Source organism: Carassius carassius, chromosome 16 (genome assembly GCF_963082965.1).
Source record: "Carassius carassius chromosome 16, fCarCar2.1, whole genome shotgun sequence".
Lineage (NCBI taxonomy): Eukaryota > Metazoa > Chordata > Actinopteri > Cypriniformes > Cyprinidae > Carassius > Carassius carassius.
This window is the reverse complement of record NC_081770.1, coordinates 28,346,055-28,373,643: the sequence shown is the minus strand read 5'-3', so window position 1 is coordinate 28,373,643 and position 27,589 is coordinate 28,346,055. Positions and strand designations below refer to the sequence as shown.

The following is a 27,589-nucleotide window of genomic DNA, read 5'->3' as shown; positions in this document are numbered from 1 at the left end:
ATCATGATAATTTTATAAATTTGACAAAATAATGAATCTCCTTTAATTGTGTTTGTGTTTGTGTGCAATTTATTTATTTTTAATACATTATATAACCTATATAAATAAATACATATTATTTATTTACTTTTTTCAAATTAATAAAATGATAATTGATTGCTTCATTTTATGGGGAAAAAAGAAGCATGGACATTCTTTTAAACAAACAAACAAATAATGTATTTATTTGTTATTTAAAAAATTTAAAGATTTTATTTTTAATATATTGTATAACCTCTATAAATAAATAAATAAATATTACTTATTTACTTTTTTTTATTAATAAACCGATAATTGGTTCCATGATTTTATGGGAAAAAAAGCAGCATTAACTTTATGCTTTTAAATAAATACATTTATTTGTTTAATTATTTAACACCATTTTTTTGTTTACACCATTATTTTTTAATGAATACATTTTGATTTCTTCATTTAAGGCAAAAGAGAGCAACATTTAGCAAAATACTGCTCTTTTGCAAAACTTCTTTTTTGTGTTTAATAGAAGAAAGAGAGCCAAATTGGATTTTGAACAACATAAGTGTGAGCAAATAATTGCACAATATATATTTTTTCTCTCTTTCTAAATAACAAATGTGTTTTTCCAAATGTATCACACAGTGAAATACTGAAATGCTGTTGCAATGTAATCATTGAAAAAAAAAAAAGTGAGGCCCTAATGACTTTCTCATTGCCAGCAAACTCTGAAATGTTATTTTTGAGAGCTTAATCAGATATTAATTCATGATTTCAAGCCAGTTCTACTTGCTGAGAGATCTCCACATGCCCCATCCGATCCGCAGGAGCCAGACCTCATGCATATCAAACACAAACCAAACCTCACTTCACTAAATATCTCTGCTGCTTCTGCTTCTGGCACAACAATCCAGACTTCAGCTTGTTGGTTCAGGTTTTATGAGGGGATATGCACTACAAATGTGTGAAATATACTGGGCAAATATTCCACACCATTTTCAGTGCAGTGATTGAGCATTACAAACGATTACTGACAACAGCAAATCAGAGTGTATAGTCTACACACAGGAGAACAGTCAGCGGGCTGGAAGCGCAGCGTGAAAGTGTGTAAAATCACAGACAACTTCACTGACTCTAATGGAATGGCTGTTGATGCGTAACTCGCTTTCCATGTATAATTTATTCAACATTTGAATAACAGTTTTGTTTTTCACGCCAGAGCCAATGTGAAGTTTAGGCACTGGAATTGCTGATGGAGAAAACAGCATAAAATTAATTCAGGAACACAGAGTCAGTTGGTATTGGATGTCTAGCAAGATGTCCTTTACAATGGTATTTTATTACTCTAAGTTCATAAACAATCAACACGTAAAAAACAACAATACCAATGTCTTATGGTAAAAGCCTTGCCAATAAGCTGTTCGTGGACATATCTGATCATAGATGTGAATGTCTCGTGTCACATGTACACACACACACATTGAATGCGTTACACATGCTTCACATGTTCTCCAGACTCATCAGCTCATCACGCGTGTCCGTCCTGATCCACAACAGCCAATCATGTTACCAGAAAGCAGCAAGCCTCTTCCCCGGAGGACACACTGACAGGTATTCATTAAACTCCTCCATCACCAGCCGCGCTGTTATTCCCATTCAAACCACTCGCCGATTGTTCAGATCCTATTGTGTAGCGCTCGCTAACTCACGGTAATAACATACTTAGCGTCTGGAGTGTGTAAAGGCTGATAGGGTTTCAGTTGATGTAGGATCTTATATCATAAAGAAACATGTTCAGAGAGTCGATTTAAGTTAAAACAGCCGAGGGTTTCTGCACAAGAAATGAACTGAACTGGTCTGTGGCTGAATGCAATTAACAAGTTCAAATATTAAAGGCACTTTCAAAGCTGAGTGATTCCTCCTCTGTGTTTGAACAGAGAGTGAGGCAGCTGTCATGCATTTTAATCAATCACTGAGGAACACGACGGCTTTGTAAGATAATGGCAGATTCACACTGACTGACAATATGGGCTGCAGCTTTTCCAGAATGAAAGGATTGGTGGCGTTTTGATGGAAAACTTGTCGTTTTGATGTTGACAAGCATATGACTGACCATTTAGTTTGCATGAAACTTGTCGACCAAATGCATTTCAAAGCAGTTAGTCTGTCTGGAAAGTAAGGCTCAATGACAGGCATTGACAGATGAGAGAAAAGACGCAAAACCTTTGATCAAACTGTGCGCCGCATTATTTAATTGCTTAATGGAATTAATGGAATTTAATAAAAAGTCATAAAAAGTATAATAAAAAGTTCTGTTTGCATCTTTTAAAGCAGAACTTGAAGTAAATATTTGTGAAAAGAAAAGGGGAAAAATTGGTCAAATCACAAGTTGCACAATACTTGCTAATGTCCACAATTAAGAATATTGTTTTCTGATTAAGTGAATAAATAAGCAAGTACATAAATAATAATAATAATAATAATTAGTAATTGCTTTTAACATTTTATTTACTTATCTGTATTTTCGTTAAATAATAACAACAATTCGTTTTTTTTTTTCAATTTTCATTTTATTTTTAGATAAATAATCAAATCAAATATTTATTTTTCCCTTCTAATAATATCATCAACAACAACAACAACAATAATATTTTTGTTTGTTTTATTCTTATTTTCTTGTTTTATTTTTATATTAAAATGTTATTCCTATCATTATAAATGATTAACTGTCATATAGTAACAACAGTAATAAAAATAATAATAATAATAATGATAATAATAATAGTAATAATAATAATGTGAAAAATCTTAGTAAAAATAAAATTGTGGATTGCTATTTTGCCTTTTTGATAATGACATCAATAATAATAATTGTTTTTAACACCACAACCAACATTATTATTATTATTATTATTATTATTATTATGTCCATTTTCCAGTATTTTCCAGTATTTCTTTTCACTTCTGGGTCCAACACAAAACACAATGCGTTATTTGCAGCGCTGGTGTGGATGGAGCAGCTCCCAGCAGAATAGCACACAGACAGACTGCAGACGGTGGTGCAGATGCTTACAGTTGGATTTGACACGAGTATGCGAATGTCTCTGAATATGGTTATGTGTAACTGCAGAAACAAGTGACAGACAAATGGAAAAAAAGAGAGAAAGAGCGCCGAGGACCTTCGAACAGAGGGACAGAGAAAGTGTGAAACTCTGAATATTCAGGACAGATATTTTGCATAGCATCCTTAAAATCAATGTGAAATATGTCCCATTACAGACTAAACTGGTTTGTGAACAGCGTTAAACATTGATGAGACAAACATCTGGAGAGCTCTTGTAACTAAAAACAGTTGCGTACAGTATGTTCCTCCTTTCAGACTTGACCAGGCGTGAGATAATTTTGGAGCAAACCTGTGGCCCACTCCAGGGTCAGACAGCTTTTGCGAGGGAGGCAGAGGCACCATTAGCAGCCTGTCAAAAGTGTGAGGAGTGGGTGGAGAGAGAGAGAGAGAGAGAGAGAGAGAGAGAGAGAGAGAGAGAGAGAGAGAGAGAGAGAGAGAGAGAGAGAGAGAGAGAGAGAGAGAGAGAGTGGTCTGTGGGTGCTGTGTGAATAATCATTTGGCCAGCTTTCCTCGGCTGCTGCCATTTATATAATATGCTTTTTTGGTGTATTTTTCAAGATTTGAAATCACGATGTAGTTAGTTCAACATATAATCTGCAATCATATTAATCGTTTTAGTCATTACATAGGAATGGGTTAGCACCATTTAACACATCATGTCAAATTCCTTAAAAAGAACATTGAGGTAAAATAAAAAATAAAAAAATATACATAATAATATTTTTTGGCATAGCATAAGGAAGAGAATAGTTATTCTGTAAATGAATGAATAAATAAATAATCAGTTTTTTAACATTAACATAACATTTTTACTTTACTTTTTAAATATAAAAAAAAAAAATACATTTCTCAAAAAATTGTCTCATGGTCGATTTTATCAGTTGGAAACATTATTACAGAGTGATCAACTGATTGCATCAGTTTAATTACGTGTTAGCTAAAATTAATTGATACATAATTGCATAAATGTTATATGTACATTGAATTAAATTAATGAACGAACAAACAAACAAACACATGAATAAATAATGAAATCCCTGAAATATAAAACAACAACAAAATATCTATCCACTCATGTCAACTATTTGCAACCAATTGTATTCCTATAACAAGATGTTCTGAACAAATGTTAATGTATTTTATTTATGTATTCATTGATTATAAAATATGCAGGGCTCGGTGACATCACTACATTTTGATGAAAGATAAAAAGCACTGTACTGGTTTGTGGGTTTTGTCAGCGACGTATGCTTCCCATCCGACAGAACAGCAGGGGAAGAATGATAAAAAGCAAAGCTAAATTCACACAGAAAATGCTGTCTAGACATGGTCAAAAGCTCTCAGAGGGAATATGGTACGAGAACATTGGAAATAAAATGTGAGGTAGAGAAATCGTTCTGTCTCCATGGTGAGACTCATCAGTGAGACTCATCAGCATGGGGTCTCTCAAGAGAGCAGCCTCCCTCAGGACAAACTCCAGCAACGTACTGCGCTTTCTGCAGATCAAGGCTTCGAAATCACACAAACACACAAAAACAGCCGTGCTAACCCATGCCGTTTTGACAGATCATGATGCAACATGACTGTTTCAGGTGAGCTTGGAGTGAACAACACATCCTGTTAAAAAAAGAAAAACGGTAGGGATAGAGGTGGCTAAAGGGGGTGTGACCACCGTAATTAACATCTTTGTTGTTTCTTTCGGCATTCAAAAGAATGAAAGTGTAATACATGAACTTACTGAACCACTGCTTCAAACAGAAACATTTAAGTGATCATCTCTTAGTGGCCTACAAATGCTTCTCTAATTTAATTAATGAGGTGTATAAATTACTTTTGAAACACTCCCATTGGAGGAATCTGCCAGTGGCCTTATTTCTCCTATGATCAGAATGAGGAAAAACAAAACAAGTTCCCGTCGTACAACTGGAAATAGAACCTCCTCATCCTTGAGACCAAGTTGAGTTTATTACAGTCTAGTCTCGTTCAGCTAGCTGTAGGTCTGGAATCTATGGCAGCTTTCATTGGCCCGCCCATGAGTCCGTTTGACTGACATGTCAAACAACCAATCACAGTTTGTTTAGTTCAGCGTCACGTTTCAGGGCGTGAAAAACGTAACACTGTCTAAAACTCTCGGACGTATTTTAAGGTTCTATGCCTCAAACTTTATCTGAAATACTTTTGAATATCCAGCATTTAGTAGATCCTCATAAGCGGTCGTCGTCAGAGTTGCAAACTCTATGGCTTTCTTCTTTCGTGAGGGGGTTTGGCACCACACCATTTTTGTTTCCAAGCGGAACAGTAAAGAACGCGACACACACGTTTCCCTGAAATCCTGTATATTTCAACCTATCCGATGATGACTTCGACACTCCTGAAGTGTTTCCACTTTTGTGTCCCATATGCATCAGACGTTTAGCCAACGGTTCGTGGGTGTGACGTCTGCGGCTGAGACTATTTACAGTCCCTGAACTGGACTTCCTCAAGGGTGTTCCAGCTCTTTCAGATTCCGTCAACCACTGGAAAGCAATTCCACTTCCTCTTTCTGACCAGCGCCTTTTTAAAGCCAACTGACATCAAGTTCCTCAAGAATAGTTAAAGCAGCCTTTCCTCAAAAAGCCAAATTAATTGAGCTCCAAAAACACACAAAACAACAACAACAAAAACATGCATCCGGCGACATTTCAAAATGCTATTACATTGCTTCTTGTACTTTTTGATGCTTTCGTTGCTTTCTAAATGAAATTTCCAGTGAGTGGCGATAAAAGTACATTTGGTTTTATCCAAAATGGATGATTGCGAATGTGGCAGCATTTCCATTATTTATTGAGGCAGTTCGGAAATTAAATGTCCAGTGCAAGTTTAATACATCAGAAAAGCCACCCATACAGAAGTGTAAATGCTACACCAGGTGCACTACCGAGCAAGTTTATTACATAAGAAAAAACATTTTATGGACCGGGTAAATGTATAGTAAACATGTTTTGAACTCATAACATAGTATATCAAGGAACTGCACATATATAAATCTTTATTAATCGATAATCTCCTCCTGTATCATAACTCGTATAAAAATGAATAAAGGTTGTTGATGTTTTACTGCCACTAGTGTAAGTTTCTGCTGGAAACTGCAGAGAATGTTGTGTCTAGGTAAGTTTTTGGAATTTACAAAGAATTCAGTAGAGGCAGTTTTTTCCAGAGCCTCCGTTGAACAAAAATGTATTAGTCTTAAAATCTGGCTGTAAAATTAAAATGAACTAAAATTCTATTAACAAGGTTTAGTTTGTAGAGACAGAGTTGGTTAAAAGCGTCCTCTACCTCAAAAATGCTACTTGAAACTTAAGATGTCTTAATAGCATAGTTTAAGTGAAGAGATCTTTTACATGAATACTTCATCAAGGTCTCTTGTCCTTAACTCGTCTTTCTGCAGTTTCATAGTTCTGTGTGTCATTTTAGGTTATTGTAAAAAAAAAAAACAGGTGGGTAGGCGGTATTTGTGCAAGCTTTCATTTCCGTGACCTTGATGTTTAAAAAATGATGGCTTACTTTATTTCTTATGGGACCTCATGTACTGTTTTTTTTCTGTTCCTTTTGAATAATGACCAATGAAAGCTTCTTCATTGTAAAAAGTTTGAGTGGTGAAGAGGCACGACCACTGAATGTGTATACAAACTTATACATGAAACATTTCCTACCTGATTTGCTTGCCCTCTCTCAGGTCATACAAAGAGAAGAAGATGTCTGTGTCCTCGCCGATGGTGTTGTATGTGAAGCTCTTTAGGTTGACAAAGAGATGGTGCGGTACAGGCATTCGACACGAATCCCCATGTCTTTGTTTTCCGCCATCCTAAAAACATAAGAGTACACAACAGCTTTACATTATGCCATGAGATGCTTGTTACAGTATATGCTATAGTATTATTTTGTAATGTAATGCTATATGTTATGTCAGATAATAAAGTATGTGCAAAGTCATTTTATGGAATATTGTTTTCTGTTGTTTTGTTTTGTTACAAGGTATGTTGTTCCTTGTTATGTTATATTGTTATGCTATGTTATGTCATGGTACTGTATGTTATCTTGTATCATAACATTATATAGTTGAATGTGTGATGTTTTAATGTAAAAATACCACAACACGATATAACACATGGGAAAATGTATAAAGCTATAACTTAACATCATAACATACAACAGTTTATAACATGGTCTGATATGCCATAGTATGACATGATATTTTCCAATATTGTTAAATGTTATGTTATATGTTTTGTAAAGTGTTGTTATGACAACATGCAATGATATACCACATGAGACATGGCAAAATATTTAATGATATAACATGTAAGGTTATAGGTTAACACAACATAACAATATATCACAACATGCAGTATGCCATAGCATGCTATGACTTAACAACATACCACAACATGATATAATAACACAACATACCACAGCAAGACATGACAACACATATAAAGATATGACATGTAATATTATAACATTATATGTAACCTTATATAAGATATATACTATAACACAATATTAAATACAATGATATAACATGCAATGCTACAACATGTAACCATACATTATATTTCATTGTGTGTCATACTATAACATCACATGCCATAACGTCTAACAGTATACCATAACATGATATAAAAACAACAATATAACAAAATAAAAGGTAATGCTATAACATAACATAAAAACATAACATGTAACTATATCAAGATATGTGATATACCACATGACATGCCATAACATGCAATGATATACAACATAGCATGATATAACAACATAACATTGCATAATATATAACAATATAACATGTAATGCTATAAAAACCATATATCACATGACATGCCAGAACATGTAACAATAAACCACATGATAGAACACCATGTTACATAACACTATATTATGTAACACTGTAGCAGCATGTTACATATAATACATCACATGGCATGTGATATGCTACAGCATGCCATACCATAACAAGTAACAATATACCACAACATGATATAACAACACACTGCATAACATTTAACAATATAATATGTAAATCTATAACACAACAATGTCATATCACATGTGATATGATGCGGCATTTCATTACATGTTATGTTATGTTATGTTATGTTATGTTATGTTATTAAAGGTGTGGTATATTGTAACATGTTATGCTGTTACACAGTGGTCTCAAAAATAATGTGGTTTCTGGTTATTGAAAAGTGCAAAATGATTTGCGATGTAGGTGATAAAAGGATACCTGCGATTACTCTGCTATTTACACATCTTGCATCTTAAATGTGCATTCAAAAATTCATAATATAGTATAGTATAATAAAATATATGATGTTTTTAAAAACAATATTAATTCACAAAATCATCTGAATGGAAAAAGACAAATTCATATTGCATATTGCAAATGCATATTCATTAGTGCTTATAGGAGAGTGTTGCAATCTTCTGGCTTGCTTTAATGACCTATTTTTGAAAAAGTGCATTATACATAAACACATATGTATTTAGATCAAAATGTTGCATTTTAGCCCATGGTGAACCATGACCTACAAAAAGTTCTGTACGTTAATGACTCAAAGCATTTCTTGGATGACAAAAATACCTGGGTTGTGCTTTGCTGGACGCTGTGTCTGCTGGATAGGTGCTGTCAATGGAGAAAAAGAGAAAGAGAAACACAGTGGTCAAATTTCATACTTAAATCCAGTTTATGTGTATATACAGTACAAAGCATGATGACAGCAGGTAAAGTAACTGACATCCTTTAAAAAAAAAATGTTCCAAATGGAAACATATAATGTAAATACGGTGCGCTGTATCTTCAAACCTAAAACTATTTTACACTAAAATAATTACAGATCAAACAAGAAATTCTGTTCCTTTTTTATATTAGAATTATGAATTGAGTAAATAAGATACTTGCTTAAGAGTATTAATATTTTCCCACAACGCTGTATGGATGTACAGTGCAATATCTCATGAGATATCTACATCTAGATTAATCATATTCACTGAGGCACCGTCAGCACAAACGCCAACAGAAAACACATGCTCATAATCACATGAAACACACACACACACATCTTGCTTGGGTGACTTATGAGTCTGTGTTTCTTAGCTTGCATCTTTCTCTTCAGTGCTTTTGACTGCATTTATAATAAATTACCCAGCATTCAACACAACCCCCCATCGGCATATGCATGGTGGGAAAAGAGGTATGCAAATCTCATGAACGCAAAAATACAAATTAAATCTTAAAGTTCAAAACTAAATGTTATGGTATTCTAGGTGAAGTGATGTCACTATGTGGTTGCTAAGGTGTTCTCGGAGGTTATCAGTACTTTGCATATAAGTTGCTAGGGAGTTCTGGTTGGTTGCTAGGGGTGTTCTGGGTGGAGAGCCATTTACTAGGTGGTTGCTAAGGTGTTGTCAGCGGTCGTTAGTCCTTTGCTCTCTAGTTGCTAGGGTGTTCTGGGTGGACTGACATCACTAAGTAGTTGCTAAGGTGTTTTGGTGTTTATTAGTACTTTGCATTCTAGTTGCAAGGGAGTTATGGTTGGTTGCTAGGGCATTGCTAGGTTGTTCTGGGTGGAGGGACATCACTTGGTGGTTGCTTAGGTAATCTCAGCAGTTGTTAGTACTTTGCTTTCTAGTTGCTGGTGTTCTGTGTGGATTGACATCACTATGTGGTTGTTAAGGTGTTGTTAGTACTTTGCTTTTCAGTTTCTAGGGTGTTCTGATTGGTTGCTTGGGTGTTCTGGTTTGTCGCTAGGACATTACTAGGGTTTTCTGGGTGACTTGAATGTCATGTGGTTGCTAATGTGCTCTCAGTGTTTGTTAGTACTTTGCTTTCCGGGTTGCTATGGTGTTCTGGTTGGTTGCTAGGGTGTTCTGAGTGATGTGATGTCACAAAAGTCACAAAACTAAATGTACAGAACTAAAGTACTGGGACAATTTTGCACTATGAACTATTTCCCAGTACCATTTAAAGGGTTGCATTCGCACCGACCGTGTGTACTAGGATGTGACGTAAGCTGGTCAACAGCGATGTCATTTGTGCGCGGTGTTGAACAACATTAACAAGGAAGAACAATGTTAACAACAGGAGGATGGAGGACACTGTGATCGGAGGTGTGTTTGTGTTGTGTCTCGCTGGTTTCATAATAATGGACATGGAATGTCGACATATAAGTAAAGTGATTGAAAGAACACAAAAGAGGACTAAGAATCTCCAACGACAACTGGCAGTGCCACATTTGCTAAAGTGCCTGCTCTTCAGCGTCCGTATAGTTATCGCTGTTCACCATACTTGCGAAATAAATTGACACGTTTACAGTATGTTACACAGCGTTTTATATCATGGTGGGTGAGGGCGTGTTCGAACCCGTCTGGCAAATCAATGTCTACTTATGTCAAGGGTAGTAACAGTTGTGCTGACTAGACCCTGCTCCGGAGTAGGAGCTAATCTGGTTCTCGAAAAAGGCAGTCTGGTACTAAAGTCGTATCTAGTTATGTGGTTCTAAGTGGGTGGTTTTTTTCAGGTGGTTGCTAGGACATTGCTAGGTGGTTGATAAGGTGTGACTATGTTGCGTCTAGGATGTTCTGGTTGGTTGCTCATTATTGCTATGTTGATGCTTTGTGATTGCTAGGCTGTTTTGGGCAATTGTGGTCTCATTTCTATGTTGTGATTGCTAGGGTACTCTGGATGGTTGCTAGGGCATTGCAAGGTGTAAGCCATGTGATCTGAGTGTGGTTGCTAGGGCATTGCTGGTCATTTCTGGATGGTTGCTAGTGCATTGCAATGAGTTAGTTGTGGGTTCTGAATGGTTTCTAGAGATGTTTGCTCATAGTGATGCTTTACTTAGAAAATCCCTTAGAATTACCTTTAAATGAAGGACCAAGGAAAGGAATCGTCAAAGCTGTAAGCATATCTTGAGATAAAAAGTGAGATTTCCTTGATATAGTGCTTGACAACGAGGGAGTGAAGTAGAGTTTCATTTGCAAACCCAGTGGAGGATTTCAGGACGAACTGAGAAATGTCTGAAAACAAATATCTTTCCTTCTGTTCTCACTTTCACCATCAGGGAGGCTAAACGCGTGCCTGGCAGGACTCATTAATCTAAAATAGCGCCTTGCGGCACTGTGAGCCTGGCAGATTGTACAACCATGTTACAGCATGCTTCTGTGAGACTTCAGTCCCTGACTAACTCATATATGTGTACAGTTCTTTTGTGGAATAAACCTATGTTACCCATTTAGCAAACACTATTTATACAATGTTACTGTACATCCCTGCAAGTAAAGGACTGACAGATGCTTAATGCAAGTGTCTTGCTCAAGGGCACAACGCACAATGCAAAAATCTCAACGAGTCAAAATTAAACTGTAAACTTGTGCATCGCAATGAATAAATAAATAAACAAATAAATAAATAAACAAGGTTATTCATCTTGTAATACAAATATTGAATTAAAAAAATGATATTTTATTTTAAAATAGATCCAGTTCATCTATCTATCAATCCATCCATCCATCCATCCATCCATCCATCCATCCATCTATCTATCTATCTATCTATCTATCTATCTATCTATCTATCTATCTATCTATCTATCTATCTATCTATCTATCTATCTATCTATCTATCTATCAACTAGACTATCACAGGTTATTTTATGGCTGCAGAGGATGAGAAGGACGACTTAAAGTAATTGAAGAAATGAATTACTAATTTAACAAATTTACATTGCAACATTATATTATATTATACAGTTTTGCATTAACCATTAAATAAATCACATCAAATTTATATTTATTTGTCTTGATGTTTAATTACATTTATTTATATTTATGTATTATTACATTTAAATTGAATAAATAATGCACTTTTATTCAACTGAATTAATTACATTAAACTGAACTAAGTGACACTCTATCAAAGGAACTTGCTGTTTCCTATGAAGAAAATTCTTATGACTGTAAAACTGTAAAATTTAGCCTTTGAAAAGACTATGTTGTTCTGCAAAACAAACAAAAAAACCTAAACAAAACAAGGAATCTACAAACTTCAAGATTTCTTTTCTTGACAGTGTTACTGCAAAAGCCAAAGAATGATGGAATGAATATAGAAATTGAAGAGAAAACAGACAGCTTGAGTAAGCTGTGTGTGAACAGTGCACGTGTAAATCCAGAACCAGAAAAGCTCGGCTCTTTGATTTAATCTCTCTTCTGCTTCCCTAGAGACAATTCAGCAGCAACTTCTCAGAAAACGAAAGGTCTCGAGTCTCTGCAGCTTCAGTGCTCTCTTCTGCCCGAGGCCAAGTAAAAGTCTTCTCACATCTCTGTCTCTCTGTTCTCTTCAAGAGCTTGTTTCTCTCTTCTCTTTCTTTATTTTTGGTATTTGTGTGAAACTCCTCCGCCTCCCACATATTGAGCTATACAAATCTCTCTCTGACCTCAACATTTGGCTAGTGCACTTAAAATCGAATCGAGATTCAGCTACTCTACCCGAGAGTGTTTGCTCTTCCTCTGAATTTAGCCCAAAAAGTTAGTGAAACCTCTTCAAATGCTAGGTTCTCCAACCTCTTTGCCCTTCTCACCAACTTTGTAACTTCAATGGTTGAAGGAAAAACGTTGCCCATATGAAACTAAATAATATCAGGAATATCACAATTGTTTTAACGTGTTTTAAGTTTCATAAAGACTAAAAGAATATTTTACATAACACATAATAACATATCTAATTTAAACCTAGTGGTAAAAATGCAGGTGGATTTAATAAATGTAATCCATTTTAATGTTCCGATTCAAAACACTGATTCATTTCAAAGCACAGATCCAACTTAACTTGCTTCAAAATGGAAGTCACTGTTGGCATTTGCATGCTTTAAAAATTATTAATATTAACATATTTTAATCATATTAATATTTTAATCATATCAATAAACTGTACATATTATAAACATTTCATATTATGAATATAACAAAAGATAAATACACAACAACAACAGTAGTAATAATGATAACAACAACGAACAACAATAATAATAATAAAAATGTTATTGTTGTTGATGACGACGAAAATTATATTTTACTATTATTAAAATATATAATATTTTATTGTGATATATTGTGATATATTAAATATAATATTTACAATGTAAGCTTTTTTTGGACATGAAGTGCTGATACAATTTTTTGTTTCATTGTACAGCCAAACTGAAAAAACAAACAAACAAACAAAAAAACACACAAGCTAATTTTTATTTATTATATTATATTATATTATATTATATTATATTATATTATATTATATTATATTATATTATATTATATTATATTATTTTTTTATAAATAAATATTTATTTAATTTATTATTATTTTTCAAGAATTAATAATATTAAACTTGTGTATGTGTAGATTTTAAATTATATACGATAATGTTTTATTGAAAACTGTTTCTAACAGCTTCTTTTAGATTGCAGCCTTTGGAAAAAGCTATATATATATATATATATATATATATATATATATATATACATATATATATATATATATATATATATATATATATATATATCCTTAAGTGCAGAATACAGGTACAGCACTGAGGTAAATTTAGCCCCTTTGCTGCCATATTGCACAAAAATCCAGTCCCACACAAACCCAAACATAGATACATATGGCACAAACCTGTGCAGACATCATGGAAAAGTGTCACATCCGTGTGAAATAAATAACTGTACAGTATTAGCAGCTTTTCTACAAGCTGCCATTCAAAAGCACCTGTTAGCAACAGATGCTGGTGTCGAAACCTGTTTCCAATAAAACCTTCTCATCATCAAACAGCGGTCTAGAGAATAAAGTGAATTACAGAGGGTAAAAAATAATCAAAAGCTAAAAAATTTTATTTTTATAATTTCCAATATTGTTTCTTATGAAAATCCAAAGGGTACCTGCTCCATAAATCTGAATATACTCTATGGGGCTTTCTGAGAAAAAAACTAAACGAAGAATATGTAAATGATTCATTCTGATGAGGCGTCTTGGGAATCTGCTCTCTAATGGAGTGTTTAAAACATTTCTGCTGTCTAATTGTTCAGCTCATTCTACAGGTGGGAACTTGGCAGCATCTGCACATTATGCCTACATTATGCACATATGCAAAACAGTTGCAGGAATACATTAAAACATTCATTCCTGCTCTCGTTTACACAGATGACTCACATATTAATAAACTCGCTGTAATTCAAAGCAAGAAAAACACTCGAAAATTAAGAAGTACACACCAAAATACAGGTCATTATTACTACTATTAAAACTGGTTTGTGATCATAAATAAATAACGATCTGAAATGTAATTATTTTTCAGTGTATATTTAAGAAATATTTTAAGAATTTAAGTAACAGTCTTCTTTATTTTTTTATTATAAAAAACAAGTGTAATTAGTCAATATATATATATATATATTTATATATATAATATATATTTGTACAATTTACAATTAGTCTATTTCTTTTTTATATGCATATACATACTAATTTAAACCAGAACTGTGCAATTACAAATATTTCAGCAAATATGAACTCTGCATTAAGCACACATAAGTGCATCATCTGTATAGTGTCATATGCACAAGCATCTCATAAATAAAGTCAATTTGCATTAATTATAAATCATAATGCAAAAACATTTAGTATATGTTTTCCTAACATCCAACAGAGGACGTTATAGTGATTTACTGCTTCAGCGATGAAAAAGCATCCATTAAAACCCCATTGAGATGCAGTCAATGTACTCACCATTTTGTAGAGATCGGAAACGCTGATCTGGTCCGCATCAACCATTTCAAACTCTTTCCTGGGCACCAGATCTAAGCCTAAGTGTCTGTTGAACACAAGAAAACAACAGAACTCAGATTAACATAGACTCCTCAAGACTGAAGTACTTAATATTGTGGATAATAAAAGAACAGAAGCTGTCAGTGTCAAGCTGTGGTGTCCACCTTTTGTCACAGGCATTTAGCTATGCAGTATCTTTTTTTATCCATAAATCGCTACATAGTTATACGCTAATATCCCACACAGCGGTGTGATGGAAAACATGACATATGAACATTTCTAGACACATTTTCCACACTTATTTCCAGGTCTATCCACACAGAGCTGTAGATTTTGAGAGGCTCATATGGTAAAGATGCACAGAAATCTGCTAGCGTTAGCGCTACGTGCAGCTGTCATAGTGTAGAGCTATAGAAAAAGGTGTTGCCCTCGTTACCTAATAATGAAAGTGATGGCATGCCATAATGTGTCTTAATATAACATAAACATTTCTTCTCTCAGATTTCCCAGATGTAAATAAAACCCCATCAACACCCTGAGTTGCCCACAGACTAGCATTAAGTTAGTGGGTTAGCAACTAAACAAAGGTAAGATAATGACATTTTTGATTGAAAATTCACAAATTTTATTACTAAACTATATTTTTATATTCATTTAAATGTTTGGGGTACTTGCCAAGTGGTTCAATATCAGTCATTAAGTAGTAAATAGTCAAACAGAAGTAAATCATTTTAGTAATGCTAACGCTAAACTAAAACAGCTGCTATATTGATAAGGTTTATAGGTGATAGGTGGTTGGTAGGATATTTGACTGGTTGCTAGTTCTTTTGTTCAGGTTGTTGTGCTCTCGATCAAAGCATTATCATTAGCATCAGCATCACCCAGGGTCCCTGTCTAGCAGGCATGTGCTTATAAATCTGCATATTTTCTGAATATCTCAATGCAATATTGGTTCTCCAGAGAGACATTGCATCATTGGCTTGTATCAGAGCATAAATAAATCCATTTGTTGATGACTTTGTGTAAACAGACAGTAATAAACTTATTATGTGACAATTAAGTGCTTTTAGCAATGACAAGCTTGATATACTCCACAACCGCAGCGTGAATGCCTCTAATTTGCTACGTCAAAGCAATATTGTAACGAATTAAACCTTCATATTCATCCGGAAGAAGGAGGCGGGAACCGGCGGACAATCAAAAACATTTTAATAACAAAATAAACACAAAACAGCGCACCAGCCCCTCACGGACGACTGGTGCGCATAAAATAAAACCCAAAGCACAACTAAAAGCCCAGGCCTGGTCCTCTCTCCTCCTTCACTGTCGTCGCTCCAGTTTTATATCCTTCCATCTCCTCCATGGGCCTCGAGACCGGTGGGACGAACAGGTGTAGTTCATCTCCAATCACTCCCCCGGCCTCGCTCCCATGTCCCTCGGCCCCGCCCCACTCGTCACATACCCCCATCGCCTCTCGCAGGCCGGGGGGTACTCCCGAGACTGCGCTCTACTCCCCCCCCCCCCTCCCTCCGGGGGGGCCGCTCCCGGGGACCTGCGGGAACCTGGGGGTAGGACAGGCGAGGCGAGAGAAAAGGAGATGGAAGGAGGAGCGACAGAGACGAGAGAGGGGAGAGAGGAAAAAAAAAAAAAAAATTCCGGTTCCCAGACGCACCGCTGCTCGGCCCTCCACCAGCTGGGTGATCTCCTCCGCGGTGCCTGGCGGTGGCACTGGACGGCCCTCGGCGGACGGCACGACACTCCTCCGCCGCCCGGTGGACGGCGACGGCTCCTCCGGTTTTGGGCAGCCGGCAGGAGTCCCCCGTTCCCTGCTCCTCCCCGTTCCGGCGGAGGCAGCAGGCTCCGGCCACCTGGCGAACGGCGCCGACTCCTCCGCTCCCTCACGGACGGCAGCCGTCTCTCCACATCGTGGGCGGCCGGTAGCGAGCTCGCCCGTCCCCGGCAACTCGCTCCAGTCCACCGCCTCGAGCGTCCATGGCGGCACACTCCTCGCCAGCTCGATGGCACCGCGGATTCACCACAGCGGCGAGGGATCTTCAGCAGCGCGTCCCTCCTTCTCCCGGGTTTCGGCACCACTGTAACGAATTAAACCTTCATATTCATCCGGAAGAAGGAGGCGGGAACCGGCGGACAATCAAAAACATTTTAATAACAAAATAAACACAAAACAGCGCACCAGCCCCTCACGGACGACTGGTGCGCATAAAATAAAACCCAAAGCACAACTAAAAGCCCAGGCCTGGTCCTCTCTCCTCCTTCACTGTCGTCGCTCCAGTTTTATATCCTTCCATCTCCTCCATGGGCCTCGAGACCGGTGGGACGAACAGGTGTAGTTCATCTCCAATCACTCCCCCGGCCTCGCTCCCATGTCCCTCGGCCCCGCCCCACTCGTCACAAATATATAATGTCTTGTTATTGAGGCGGAATCAACTATCTTGCAGTCAAACACAAAATATTGTAACATATATATCACAAAAAATTATAGTAACGGTGACACTTGCCAAAAAACGCAAGATCACCTGAAGAAAATTGATATAACCTGAGAAAGGCATAATGAAAACATTATTAGATTGTTTGAAAAACACTCGAGATGCTCTTCAAGTACATCAAGTCCTTCAAGTATTTATAGAACTTATCGGTAAGTGCTCCCATCTCAAATCCATTTCATCCCATTTGCTCAATTATCTCCTAGTTTGCTGATCTGAAGACCTGGCAGTGATGTATGCTGAAAGCCCAGAACCGCAAAGTGCCTCATCACAGAAGTGAAGCTTCAGGTGACCTTTAAGAAGTGGGATGAGTGGACAACATGGACTTGACACAGATGCTCATACACTGCAATACTTGGATCATCTGACCTCTAAAATACTGTTGGTTTGGTATTTTATCGCTACAAGAGGTGAACCCCATGACTTTCATTTTGGAGGAATGGTCTACTTCTAGGCTGTAGATAGTTGCTGTAAAAACATAATATTTTATTTAACAGTATAGTAAATATCGTACAGTATTGTAAATTTCATTAGTAGCTGACTGAAAGTTAAATTTGCAGGATCGGCTAATGTATATTGGACATCAAACATTTGAAAGCCTCTCAAAAGGATGAAATAATGATGCAAGAACTGTAATTACTGACACTCAAAACTCAAAAGCTGAAGAATTGCACAACTGTGTAGGTTAAAAATGGGGTCAGTATCTGAAAAACAAACACAACCGACTTTCAGTGCAGTGAAAAATCAATTTACTCTAAATTAAAGAAAAACAAAACTCAACCTTGTGTTGTGTTTGTTTGTGTGGCCCTTAAAGTTTGCATTTGAAATCTCAGCATAATTCAAAATAACCAGGCTGTGAATGACATATGTTCATGTTCTCCTCATTTCCTTCACAGAGTTGGGCCAAGCCGATTTAGGGTGATGCAAAAGCCACAGTGATACATCTCTAGAATTTTTACTTTGACTCCACGATCAGGAGGCCTTGGCCTCCAACACATTAAAATCACTGGCATAGCTCCATGATGCAAATGAGCTTATTTAAACACTTCTTAGTTGAGTGAAGCATGCCAGGGCTGAACATTAATCTCAATGAGTTATTCTGAAGGTGGAACAAATGCATGACAATCCTATAGCTTTGTATAATAGGGTGTATTTCAAAAGAGTAACTGACAGAATTTGCCTATGTAAGAGTGCAGAAATGTTAAAAGAGCAATGGTGGAAGTTAGAATAATGTCTAACGTTGGTAACAGCACATTAACGTCATCTTTGATGGTTCTTCCAACAGATTTAGACCTATGGGGGAAGTTACCATAACAGTTAACATTGTAAACAAAAGCGTAAAGGCATCTTTTTTGGGTTCTTCCACTTGATTTAGAGCCATGGTTGAAGTTAGCATAATGGCTAAAATTGTTAACAACACGCTCCACATGGATACATTTTCTACCTGTATTTACACTTTGATTTGAAAGAAAACACCGCATCAGTGTGGCGCGGCTGACACAGAAGAGTGTACGCTGCCTGCGTTCATCTCATATTCTCTAAAATGGCGCTATGGTGATTTGGAGAGACAGAGGAGTCTTATGGTGGAAGTTTCCATAATGGCTAACATTACTAACCTTTATCACATTTAAGGCAATTCTTTTTCATTTGAATTTGTTCCGGGCATTTTCTGAGATGTAAAAGAGAAGTACTCACTCATTGCCCCAGTCCAGTCGTACAGTGATGTGGCGTTTGACTTCACGGACTTGTTCCTGGGTCAGATGGCCTGAAAGCAGTTGTCGCCTCAGATCAATCAACTCATTCATCACGTGACGGAGCTTGTAAAAGAGGTCGACTTTATGCTTCTGTAGAAAAAAAAAAGCAACATTTATTTTATCCATACACGCATGACAAACTTTTTGACAGAAAACAAAATTTGACAGGGAAATGTACAGTAGTCGTATATAATACATACTATAGTGCAAGTAAACAATCATTCTGCAAGTACATTCAGTGCAAATTGCAATACACACTTACTAAGTACTGTACACTGTACATTACACTGTACTATAGAATATCTTAATACTTGAAATCGACTGGCTCCTCAAAGACTGCAAATATTACCATATACATTCACCATGGCATTATTATAGTACGTCAAGATGGAATGGCATGGTATTATCATGGTACCATGTCCAAAAAAAATGTCCATGTCCAACAATCACCAGATTACAGTGCGTCACTTCTCAGATATTCAATCACCTAATAAATATGAATAAATGCGAATAAAACGGTTTAGTTGCCAAAAGTAGTACCGACCATTGCAAATAGATGCCTACATTGGTAACACACTGGTCCAACATAACAAACGTCTGTTGCGGCTTGTCATCATTTGTCAGTGTAATGTAAGTTAGCTTTGAAGTGAGAGTCACACTAACAGCATTCATATTTGAAAATAATTATCTCAACTCTACGTAACTTTGTTTTATTTGTCACTGAATTAAGTAAATTCAGGTTGCTCTGCTTCTACCAAATCACTGTCAGTCTGAATGGCACTTTATGCTGCCTTCACATGGAATTACAGTACTGTAGGTAATCAAAGCCACAGACAATCAAAGAAGTGGAACAACCACTGAGCATCATCTAAGCACATCTCCCAAACTGCAAGGCTTCCCCTCCAAGTTTGTGTATGATGGATGATAACGACTCCCTCATGGGTCCTTGGGGAGACTTGCAGCAGACAGATCTGTGCATTTGTCACACCAACATGCTGTGCCTCCTGTGCGTGTGGTCTCTAGCGCCCTCCATCACCGAAAAACCTCAGAACTTGAGTTTGACGTGCTCTTGAAAACAAAGAAGGTTTATGCGGAGTTTACACAAGAATGTTCCCCCTGGATACCCACATACTGTATGTAGCATCTGTGACTATGTCGTTCCACAGTCTGTTAATGGTGAAATCAGATGGGATTTGTACATTGAAGTAAAAGCCACATCCATCAAATTCCCTGTCGTATTTACTTCTGTACTGGATGTAGCCTTTTTTCTGGTTGCTCCTGGCACTGGAGACTGATAGCTTCTCCTTACTCATGGTGGCATCAATAAATACTCCTTCCTCATGCAATCACAAGCAGAACAGCGTGAATCATTTCATGCTAGTCTCAATGGTGAGATTCTTGGAGAAGAATCTCAATGACCAGCTGCAGATCGCACCATAATTCCACTTCCTGTTAGGATGAGCAGAGCGAAAAAACTGGTGGAAACTAAGACAGAATCTTCAGATAAAGACCAGTATGAATTTCTATGCTGGACCAAGTTGGTTTATATTGCTTAATACTGGTTTGGGGCTGGTTTTCTTGGTAGACCAGCATGGTGTTTTTGATGAAGTTGGTGGGAAAACCAGCACTCCAGCATCTCATGCTTGCAGACAATGCTGGATTCCTATGATATTTCAACCTGGTGTACATTGGTTAGTGCTTGTTTGGTGCTGGTTTAGCTGGTGGACCAGAATAGCCTTTTAGGATAAACTGGCTGATCGGGATAGTCTTGCATAATTCGCTTGTTAAGCAGCTTGGTGGGAAAACCAATGCTCTCCAATCCCCTTCTAACTAAACTAGTATGGATTTACATTGGTCCAAGATGTTTAATGCTGGTTAGTGGTTGTTTGTGGCTGGTATACAGTACCTGATGGACCTACATTGTCTTGGTGGTGGAGTTAGCTGACCAAGGTAGTCTCAATAGTTTGGCATCTACTGTAGTCATCTAGTCTGCTGACAATCGACTAGTTTGCTAGTGAAGTAAACTAGCATCTTCTGGGGGAATTTGATGGATGAATTCAGAGACATAACCATTCTCTTCAACACACTGTATCTCTAAATTCAGCTACAGCTACCAAAATGTCACTTTTGTAACAAACTCACAGCTTTCAACAATAAATTTAAAGACAATTACTGTCAAGTAAAATTTCTCAGTATGCTTATATTCTGTTGCTCTGATTATAATTTGATAACCCACAACTGTGTTGTAACTATTTTAACAATTTGTTGTAAAATTCCCCGTGGTAAAATTCAGATTAGATCATTGTGGGTTGAGGAGCAAAGTGACATTTTTCTACAATCGACTGAGCGAGAGTTGACCCAAGCACACCCAATTATGTTTACTGATTTCAAACTGACTCAAATAATCTGTTGTCCATGGTTTGGTACCAGCTAACACTTTTTCAGACTCCTGGTTATATCTCAAAGAAAGGATTCAATTTTATCAACAATATTTAGCCAATTCCATTTGCCTGTATCTGTGGAATAAAATGAATTAAATATGTAAATATGAGTCGCTTATCTGGGCCTCTACAAAGGATTTCATACATGAAGATATCTTGTATAAAATGACATGATGTTTCTGCATGTCTTCCCACGTGAGATTTTTCTAGATCTTTTAGTACACAGTGTGGGGTCATCCTCCCTTTAGTGCTCTTGCTCTCTTACCATCCATGAACAACGCAATCCGTTTACACCAATGACACACAGATATATCAGCCTCAGTATAATGTGATTATTATGTTTTAACTTGGCTGTCGAGAGACGTGTATCAATCCTTGAGCTTTAACTGAAATAAAAGCTTGGATTGACAGCCTCCCCCACAACCCAGCAGCAAGAACCTTGCCTCCTCTGTGGTAACTGAAAGATGGATTGCATCCAGTTCACAATCCACCAGGATCCTCTACCACTTACAGGGTCCTTAGTCGATTAACAAGTATACTTCAACGATTGACACTGATATTTCAGTAGGGTATTCAGAACAGAGACTTCAAACATCAACAGAGCTTTTTGTTTGTGAAAGAAACCTCATGACTGCTGAGGAATCTCTAGAAGCTATCCACAAATAATGTAATTGATGTTAAAACCAACAAGTGTCTAAGTTATGGGATTCAATCTGAGCAAATAAAGTGTTTTGATGGCCAAAAACTAGAATTTACCCTGCCAGAACTGGAATACAGTAAATATGCCAATCATTCAGTATCATCAATTGTTTCAAGGGATGATGTAGCTGGAGAGATTCAATGGAAACTCACATGCAAAGCACCATTTGTGGTCTAAGCTTTAGACAACTGAAGAACACTCAGTGTATGAGTGTGTGGGAAGAGGAGCTACAGCATGTGTTGCACCGAGCTGTGTGAAGAACATGTATTTATCACACTTTCCACAACTGCATGACTCACATGCTTTAAATACAGAGACCGGATTGAGCTACAGTACAAGGTGTCAGAATCACATTTCACCATGTCCAACTCTCAGCCAATTGATCCATATCTTCTCTTAGGTTCGTATTTGGTAGAATTGTAATAGGAAACCAAATTAAATAAATGTTTCACTCTTGCACATGATCAAGCAGCTTGTTCAAAATAAACTTTATCCACTCGTTTCTAATGCTGGATCCTTCAAATGAGGAATGGCAGGTGCAACACAGTTGGGAACAGAACATTGTTTGGCAAACTTTACCCCCATATCTTACTCTTATTGTTAAGTCATATGCCACCTGGAATAATAATATAATCTTCTTCTGGTGCACAGGAATCCATCCAACTTCCTCCATAACTAGAAATCCGGGAACAATCTGTAATCAGAAATTTCATAAAGAGCCGTTTTTGCAGCTTAGTTGTGATGATGGGTCTGTGCATAGCATGTAAAACACACACACACACACACATACAAGAGATACAACTATTTGAATCTGGAATCTGAGGGTGCAAAAAACTCTAAATATTCAGAAATCACATTTGACATTGTCCAAATTAAGTTCTAATCAATGCATATTACTAATAAAAAATTAGGTTTTGATATATTGACGGTGGGAAATTTACAAAATATCGTCATGGAAAATTATCTTTACTTAAAATCCTTATGATTTTTGGCATAAAAGAAAAATTTATCATTTTGACCCAAACAATGTTTTTTTTTTTGACTGAAGACAAAATGGTTTTGGTTTTGTGGTCCAGGGTCACATATATTCAATAAAATACATTACATTGCATAAACTGTATGACTCTCGCCTCCTACTGAAGCCATAGAGAGCAATGTACCTTCAGTGACTTCTAAACATCAGCCTCCACTGAGGATGTCGCCTCAAATAGAATCAAAGCGTTTCTCAATAAAGCACTGTTTGTTTAGCTGGTTAAATGACCCATTATAAACATTAGCTCTCATGAGAACACAAAACGATCATGTTCATCCCTTGTTCTGTGACTTCTGGCTTTTTAGTAAGACACCGGGTGGATGCAATGGATGCTTCAGAGGAAGAAGTAGTCACAGAATCGAAGTTTATCAGGTTGGCACTGAATTTTGGCTAGAGTAGCAGAGAATTAGTACTTAGCACCAGCATAAGCAACAAAACACAACATGCTAGTGAGCCTGAAGTAAAGGATGCAGTGGACTAACTGCCATTTTATCGACAGCATTAAAGAAGCTAGTACTAAAAACAAACACAAATCCAAATTCAAAACGTTTTTCTAACAGGAAATGGACATATTATACAAAACATGAATTGTAAACTATGATAAATCAATTTATTAGCTTCCTGTGTCCTCTATTTGAGACTCTTCAGTCAGTGATAGAGTGTGACTCACACAGTTTCGCCCACATTCTGTACAGTCACCGCTGCTCCTTCGGGTGCTAATGCGAACACTCACCTGCACTAGCCGACTCATCTCGCCCCACACACACAGACTCTTCTCTAACCACACATTTGACGCTCAGGTTTTGTTACAGGGAAGAAAGCAGATGGTAAATGGAATACAAATAAAATAAAACCTACACCATTAGCTAAGGAAATGCTAGCAGCTGTAAAGAGAGATATTTGCATATATATTGCAATGCAGGTAGATCAGTGGAAGACCAAATTACATAATAAATACAAAATAACAGGACGACCATGTGAATAATGAGCCAACTCACTTGAAATATGAGTTTTGTGAGGAAAATCTGAATGCTTCATTTAAAGAACAACTTATGGGAAACCTGCCACATTTGAAACTGAAATGCACCATTAACTTCGGGGTTGAATGTTTTAATTTAAATCAAGACTTTATTTTTAGCCTATATTTAATCTTAAATCTTCAAGGTGTGTCAGCAGTTTGATGTGATTGTTAGCTCCACAGCATCACATCAGCACAATCAACTAGCATAAAATGTTCCAAAATAGCTTAAAAAGACCATATGTGTGGGTATGTTGAAAAGGAAGTTGCCACTCAGTGTGTGGATGTGAGAGTGAGTGTATGAGCGCTAACCGACTAACATGCTAGCGTCAAACCTCTCATGGCCCGACATGACCTTTGCTCAGGGCACGCAATCTCACTTTACTCAGAGTTCCACGCTGTCAAGCAGGACTGTCAGTCAGTTGGTGTTTGTTTGCATGTCTTTGCTCTGTTTCAACAAAGGGCAGTGGAAATGACAGACCACATTGTCACGTTCGCACAAAGGACAGGAAGCAAATGCAAGTAAACAATCCTTTATTAATGAAGTATTGTCAGGCTAGTTTGATGGTGGGTGACGCAGGGACCTCGATGGCAGCATAGACTGGTGAGAAGGTGATTGACTGCGCAGGTGGGTGACGATGAGGGATCCGTGAGAGGTAATCCACAACGACCGAACAGGAAAAAGACACAAGGAGTAGCTAAGCAGATGGACACAGACAAGAATCACGGAGGACCTCAAACAACGATCTGACAAACAAGAGACGAAAGACAGGGCATTAAGTAGGCTGGTGGAATGAGCTGCAGCTGCCCATGAACACCACATGAAACAATCAACATGACTTAACATGAGACGAGCAGGAACCATTCATGCATTCATGAACCGTGACCCACATGGGAAAGTCAGGAGGTATTGTGGCAATTTCACAGCAAAAACATGCAACAAACTGTTCAGAGACCTCCAACAAACCTCATGTGACTTAAATGATTTGAAATTAGGCTAATTCGGCTTACAACTACAATAAAGCAACGAAAGTTTGTCAGAAAATTTAGGTTATGCTCAAACAATTTAGATTTTTTTTAGTGATTCTTTTGAACCAATTATTTTTTTAATGAATTAACGAAACTCAAATGAATAAATAAATAAAATGATTACATGAAATTTCAAAGCTTTTGGTAATCTTCATTGCTATTAATAATAGTTCATACTGCCATATGAACCACCTACAACATCCTGGCAACCATATAGCCAAGGACCTGGCAACCAGATTATATTAATAATTATCAACAATAATGTTCAGCCATAATGTACAACAGCATATGACATAATCTATAATAGATAGTTACAATAAACTGCATTTCTCTAACAAAACTGACGCATTAAATGTCAAGCAGGGACTTCTGGGAACACAGTTTAATTTAATTGAGTTCAGTTATTGAGTTCAACATGTTCACTGAAATGAAATGAATGCATCATGAATCAGATGTCCCAATGTGTCTAAAGATCCAGTCCAGGAATCTGAAGAAGGGGAATCATCTTTCCACCTTTTAACTGCCATAAACACTTTAAAGTGATACTCTATCTTCTGCTTAACAGTGTCTTGGAAACATAAGAAACTGCTAACTTGTGCAACCTCAGGTCACTTAGGATTAAAGCTTTGGCTAAATGAATAAAGGTGAATAAAGGAGACAGTCCAATTCCCCTGCAGTTCCTACATGAACCCTGGGAACTGAAACCAAATAGGTTTAATTTTTTTTTGTCTGAATTTCAACTGTGTTACGTCAAATGAAAAGGTTTGAAACGGCATGAAGCTGAGTAAACAACGACAAAATTTGTCATTTGTGGGTGAACTATCCATTAATCACCAAAAATAATGTTTCAGAAACAAGAATAAAATACATTTCTAGTCAATACCAAGAATTCACATTATGAAATGTTATTATTTTATTTGTTTTTGTACAAAAGTGGAATTAAAATTTATGAAAAATTAGTTTAGAATGACATGAGTGAGTAAACAATGACAGAACAGTCATTTGTGGATGAAGTATTCATTTAAACAGAAAAAAAGATATACTGAACCAATTCAAATACTGCATGTTGTGTAATGCTCTATTTTCGTACAAAGGAATATAATTAAATGAAAAATAAGTTTAGAATGACATGAGGGTAAGTAAATAATGAAAGAACTGTCATTTGTGGGTGAACTATTCTTGTAAAAAGCAAACAAACAAAACAAGTAAAAAAAAATATATGTAAATATTAGCGAACACTAAGAATTAATGTCGTAAAATGCTCTATTTTTCATAAAAAAGTGCAATTAAACTTAAATTTAGTTTAGAGCAGCATTAGGGTGAGTAAAAGACAGAATTGTCATTTGTAGATTAATTTGCTTTTAACAGTTAAAAAAATTGATAAAAGATGTACATTTAGCGAACACCGAGCAATCCTGTTGCAAAATGCTCTTTTTTTGTACAGAAGTGAAATTAATCTTGACGAAATATAAGTTTAGAAAGACATGAGTAAACAATTACAGGACTGAAATTTGTTGGTAAACTTGTCTTTTCAACTTCAAAAAAAGCAACGAGCTAAAAAAATGTGAATATTAGTCTGTTTATGTTTAAATTTATGTTGTGAAACGCTTTATTTTTCACACAAAAGTGCAATAAAACTTGATAAACAATGAGTTTAGAATGACATGATGAGTAAGTGATTACAAAATAGTTACTTGTGGGTAAACTTTCTCCTGTAAACTGCACAAAGACAAAGTGAAAAAAATGTAAATAATAACACTAAGAATTCATGTTGCAAAATGCTCTATTTTTCATATAAAAATGTGCAATTCAACTTAATTAAAAATAAGTTTAGAGCAGCATGAGGGTAGGTAAATGACAAAATTGTCAAATGTGGGTGAACTTCTTTTAAACAACTTTTAAAGTGATAAAAGTCATAATATTATAAAAAACAGCATTTGTGTTGCGAAACACTATTTTAATAAAACTGAAATTAAACTTGGTAAAATTGATAATTAAGATATCTAAACATCCAACAAAAGTCAAATACTTTGCAGGGACATTCTAAAACGCTTAACGTGTAAAATTCATACCGTGGCCTAACGTACAGTACGTACAGTACGTAAACAA

At 36.5% G+C, this 27,589-nt stretch overlaps 1 protein-coding gene across 8 annotated transcripts in view; it reads right to left on the bottom strand.

The window, feature by feature from the left end:
• LOC132160081 (dedicator of cytokinesis protein 3-like) overlaps positions 1 to 27,589 on the bottom strand; it is a 177,343-nt gene that overhangs the window by 51,040 nt on the left and 98,714 nt on the right. For all 8 annotated transcript variants that reach the window (XR_009437948.1, XM_059569782.1, XM_059569783.1 and 5 more), the window contains 4 exons: positions 19,201 to 19,349; positions 14,963 to 15,047; positions 8,766 to 8,807; positions 6,829 to 6,980 (listed from right to left, as the gene is read on the bottom strand). Coding sequence is in view for 7 of the 8 variants with exons in the window: in XM_059569782.1 (XP_059425765.1) it covers positions 6,829 to 6,980; positions 8,766 to 8,807; positions 14,963 to 15,047; positions 19,201 to 19,349 (428 nt within the window). In the remaining variant the exon portion in view is untranslated. The remainder of the gene's footprint in view (positions 1 to 6,828; positions 6,981 to 8,765; positions 8,808 to 14,962; positions 15,048 to 19,200; positions 19,350 to 27,589) is intronic.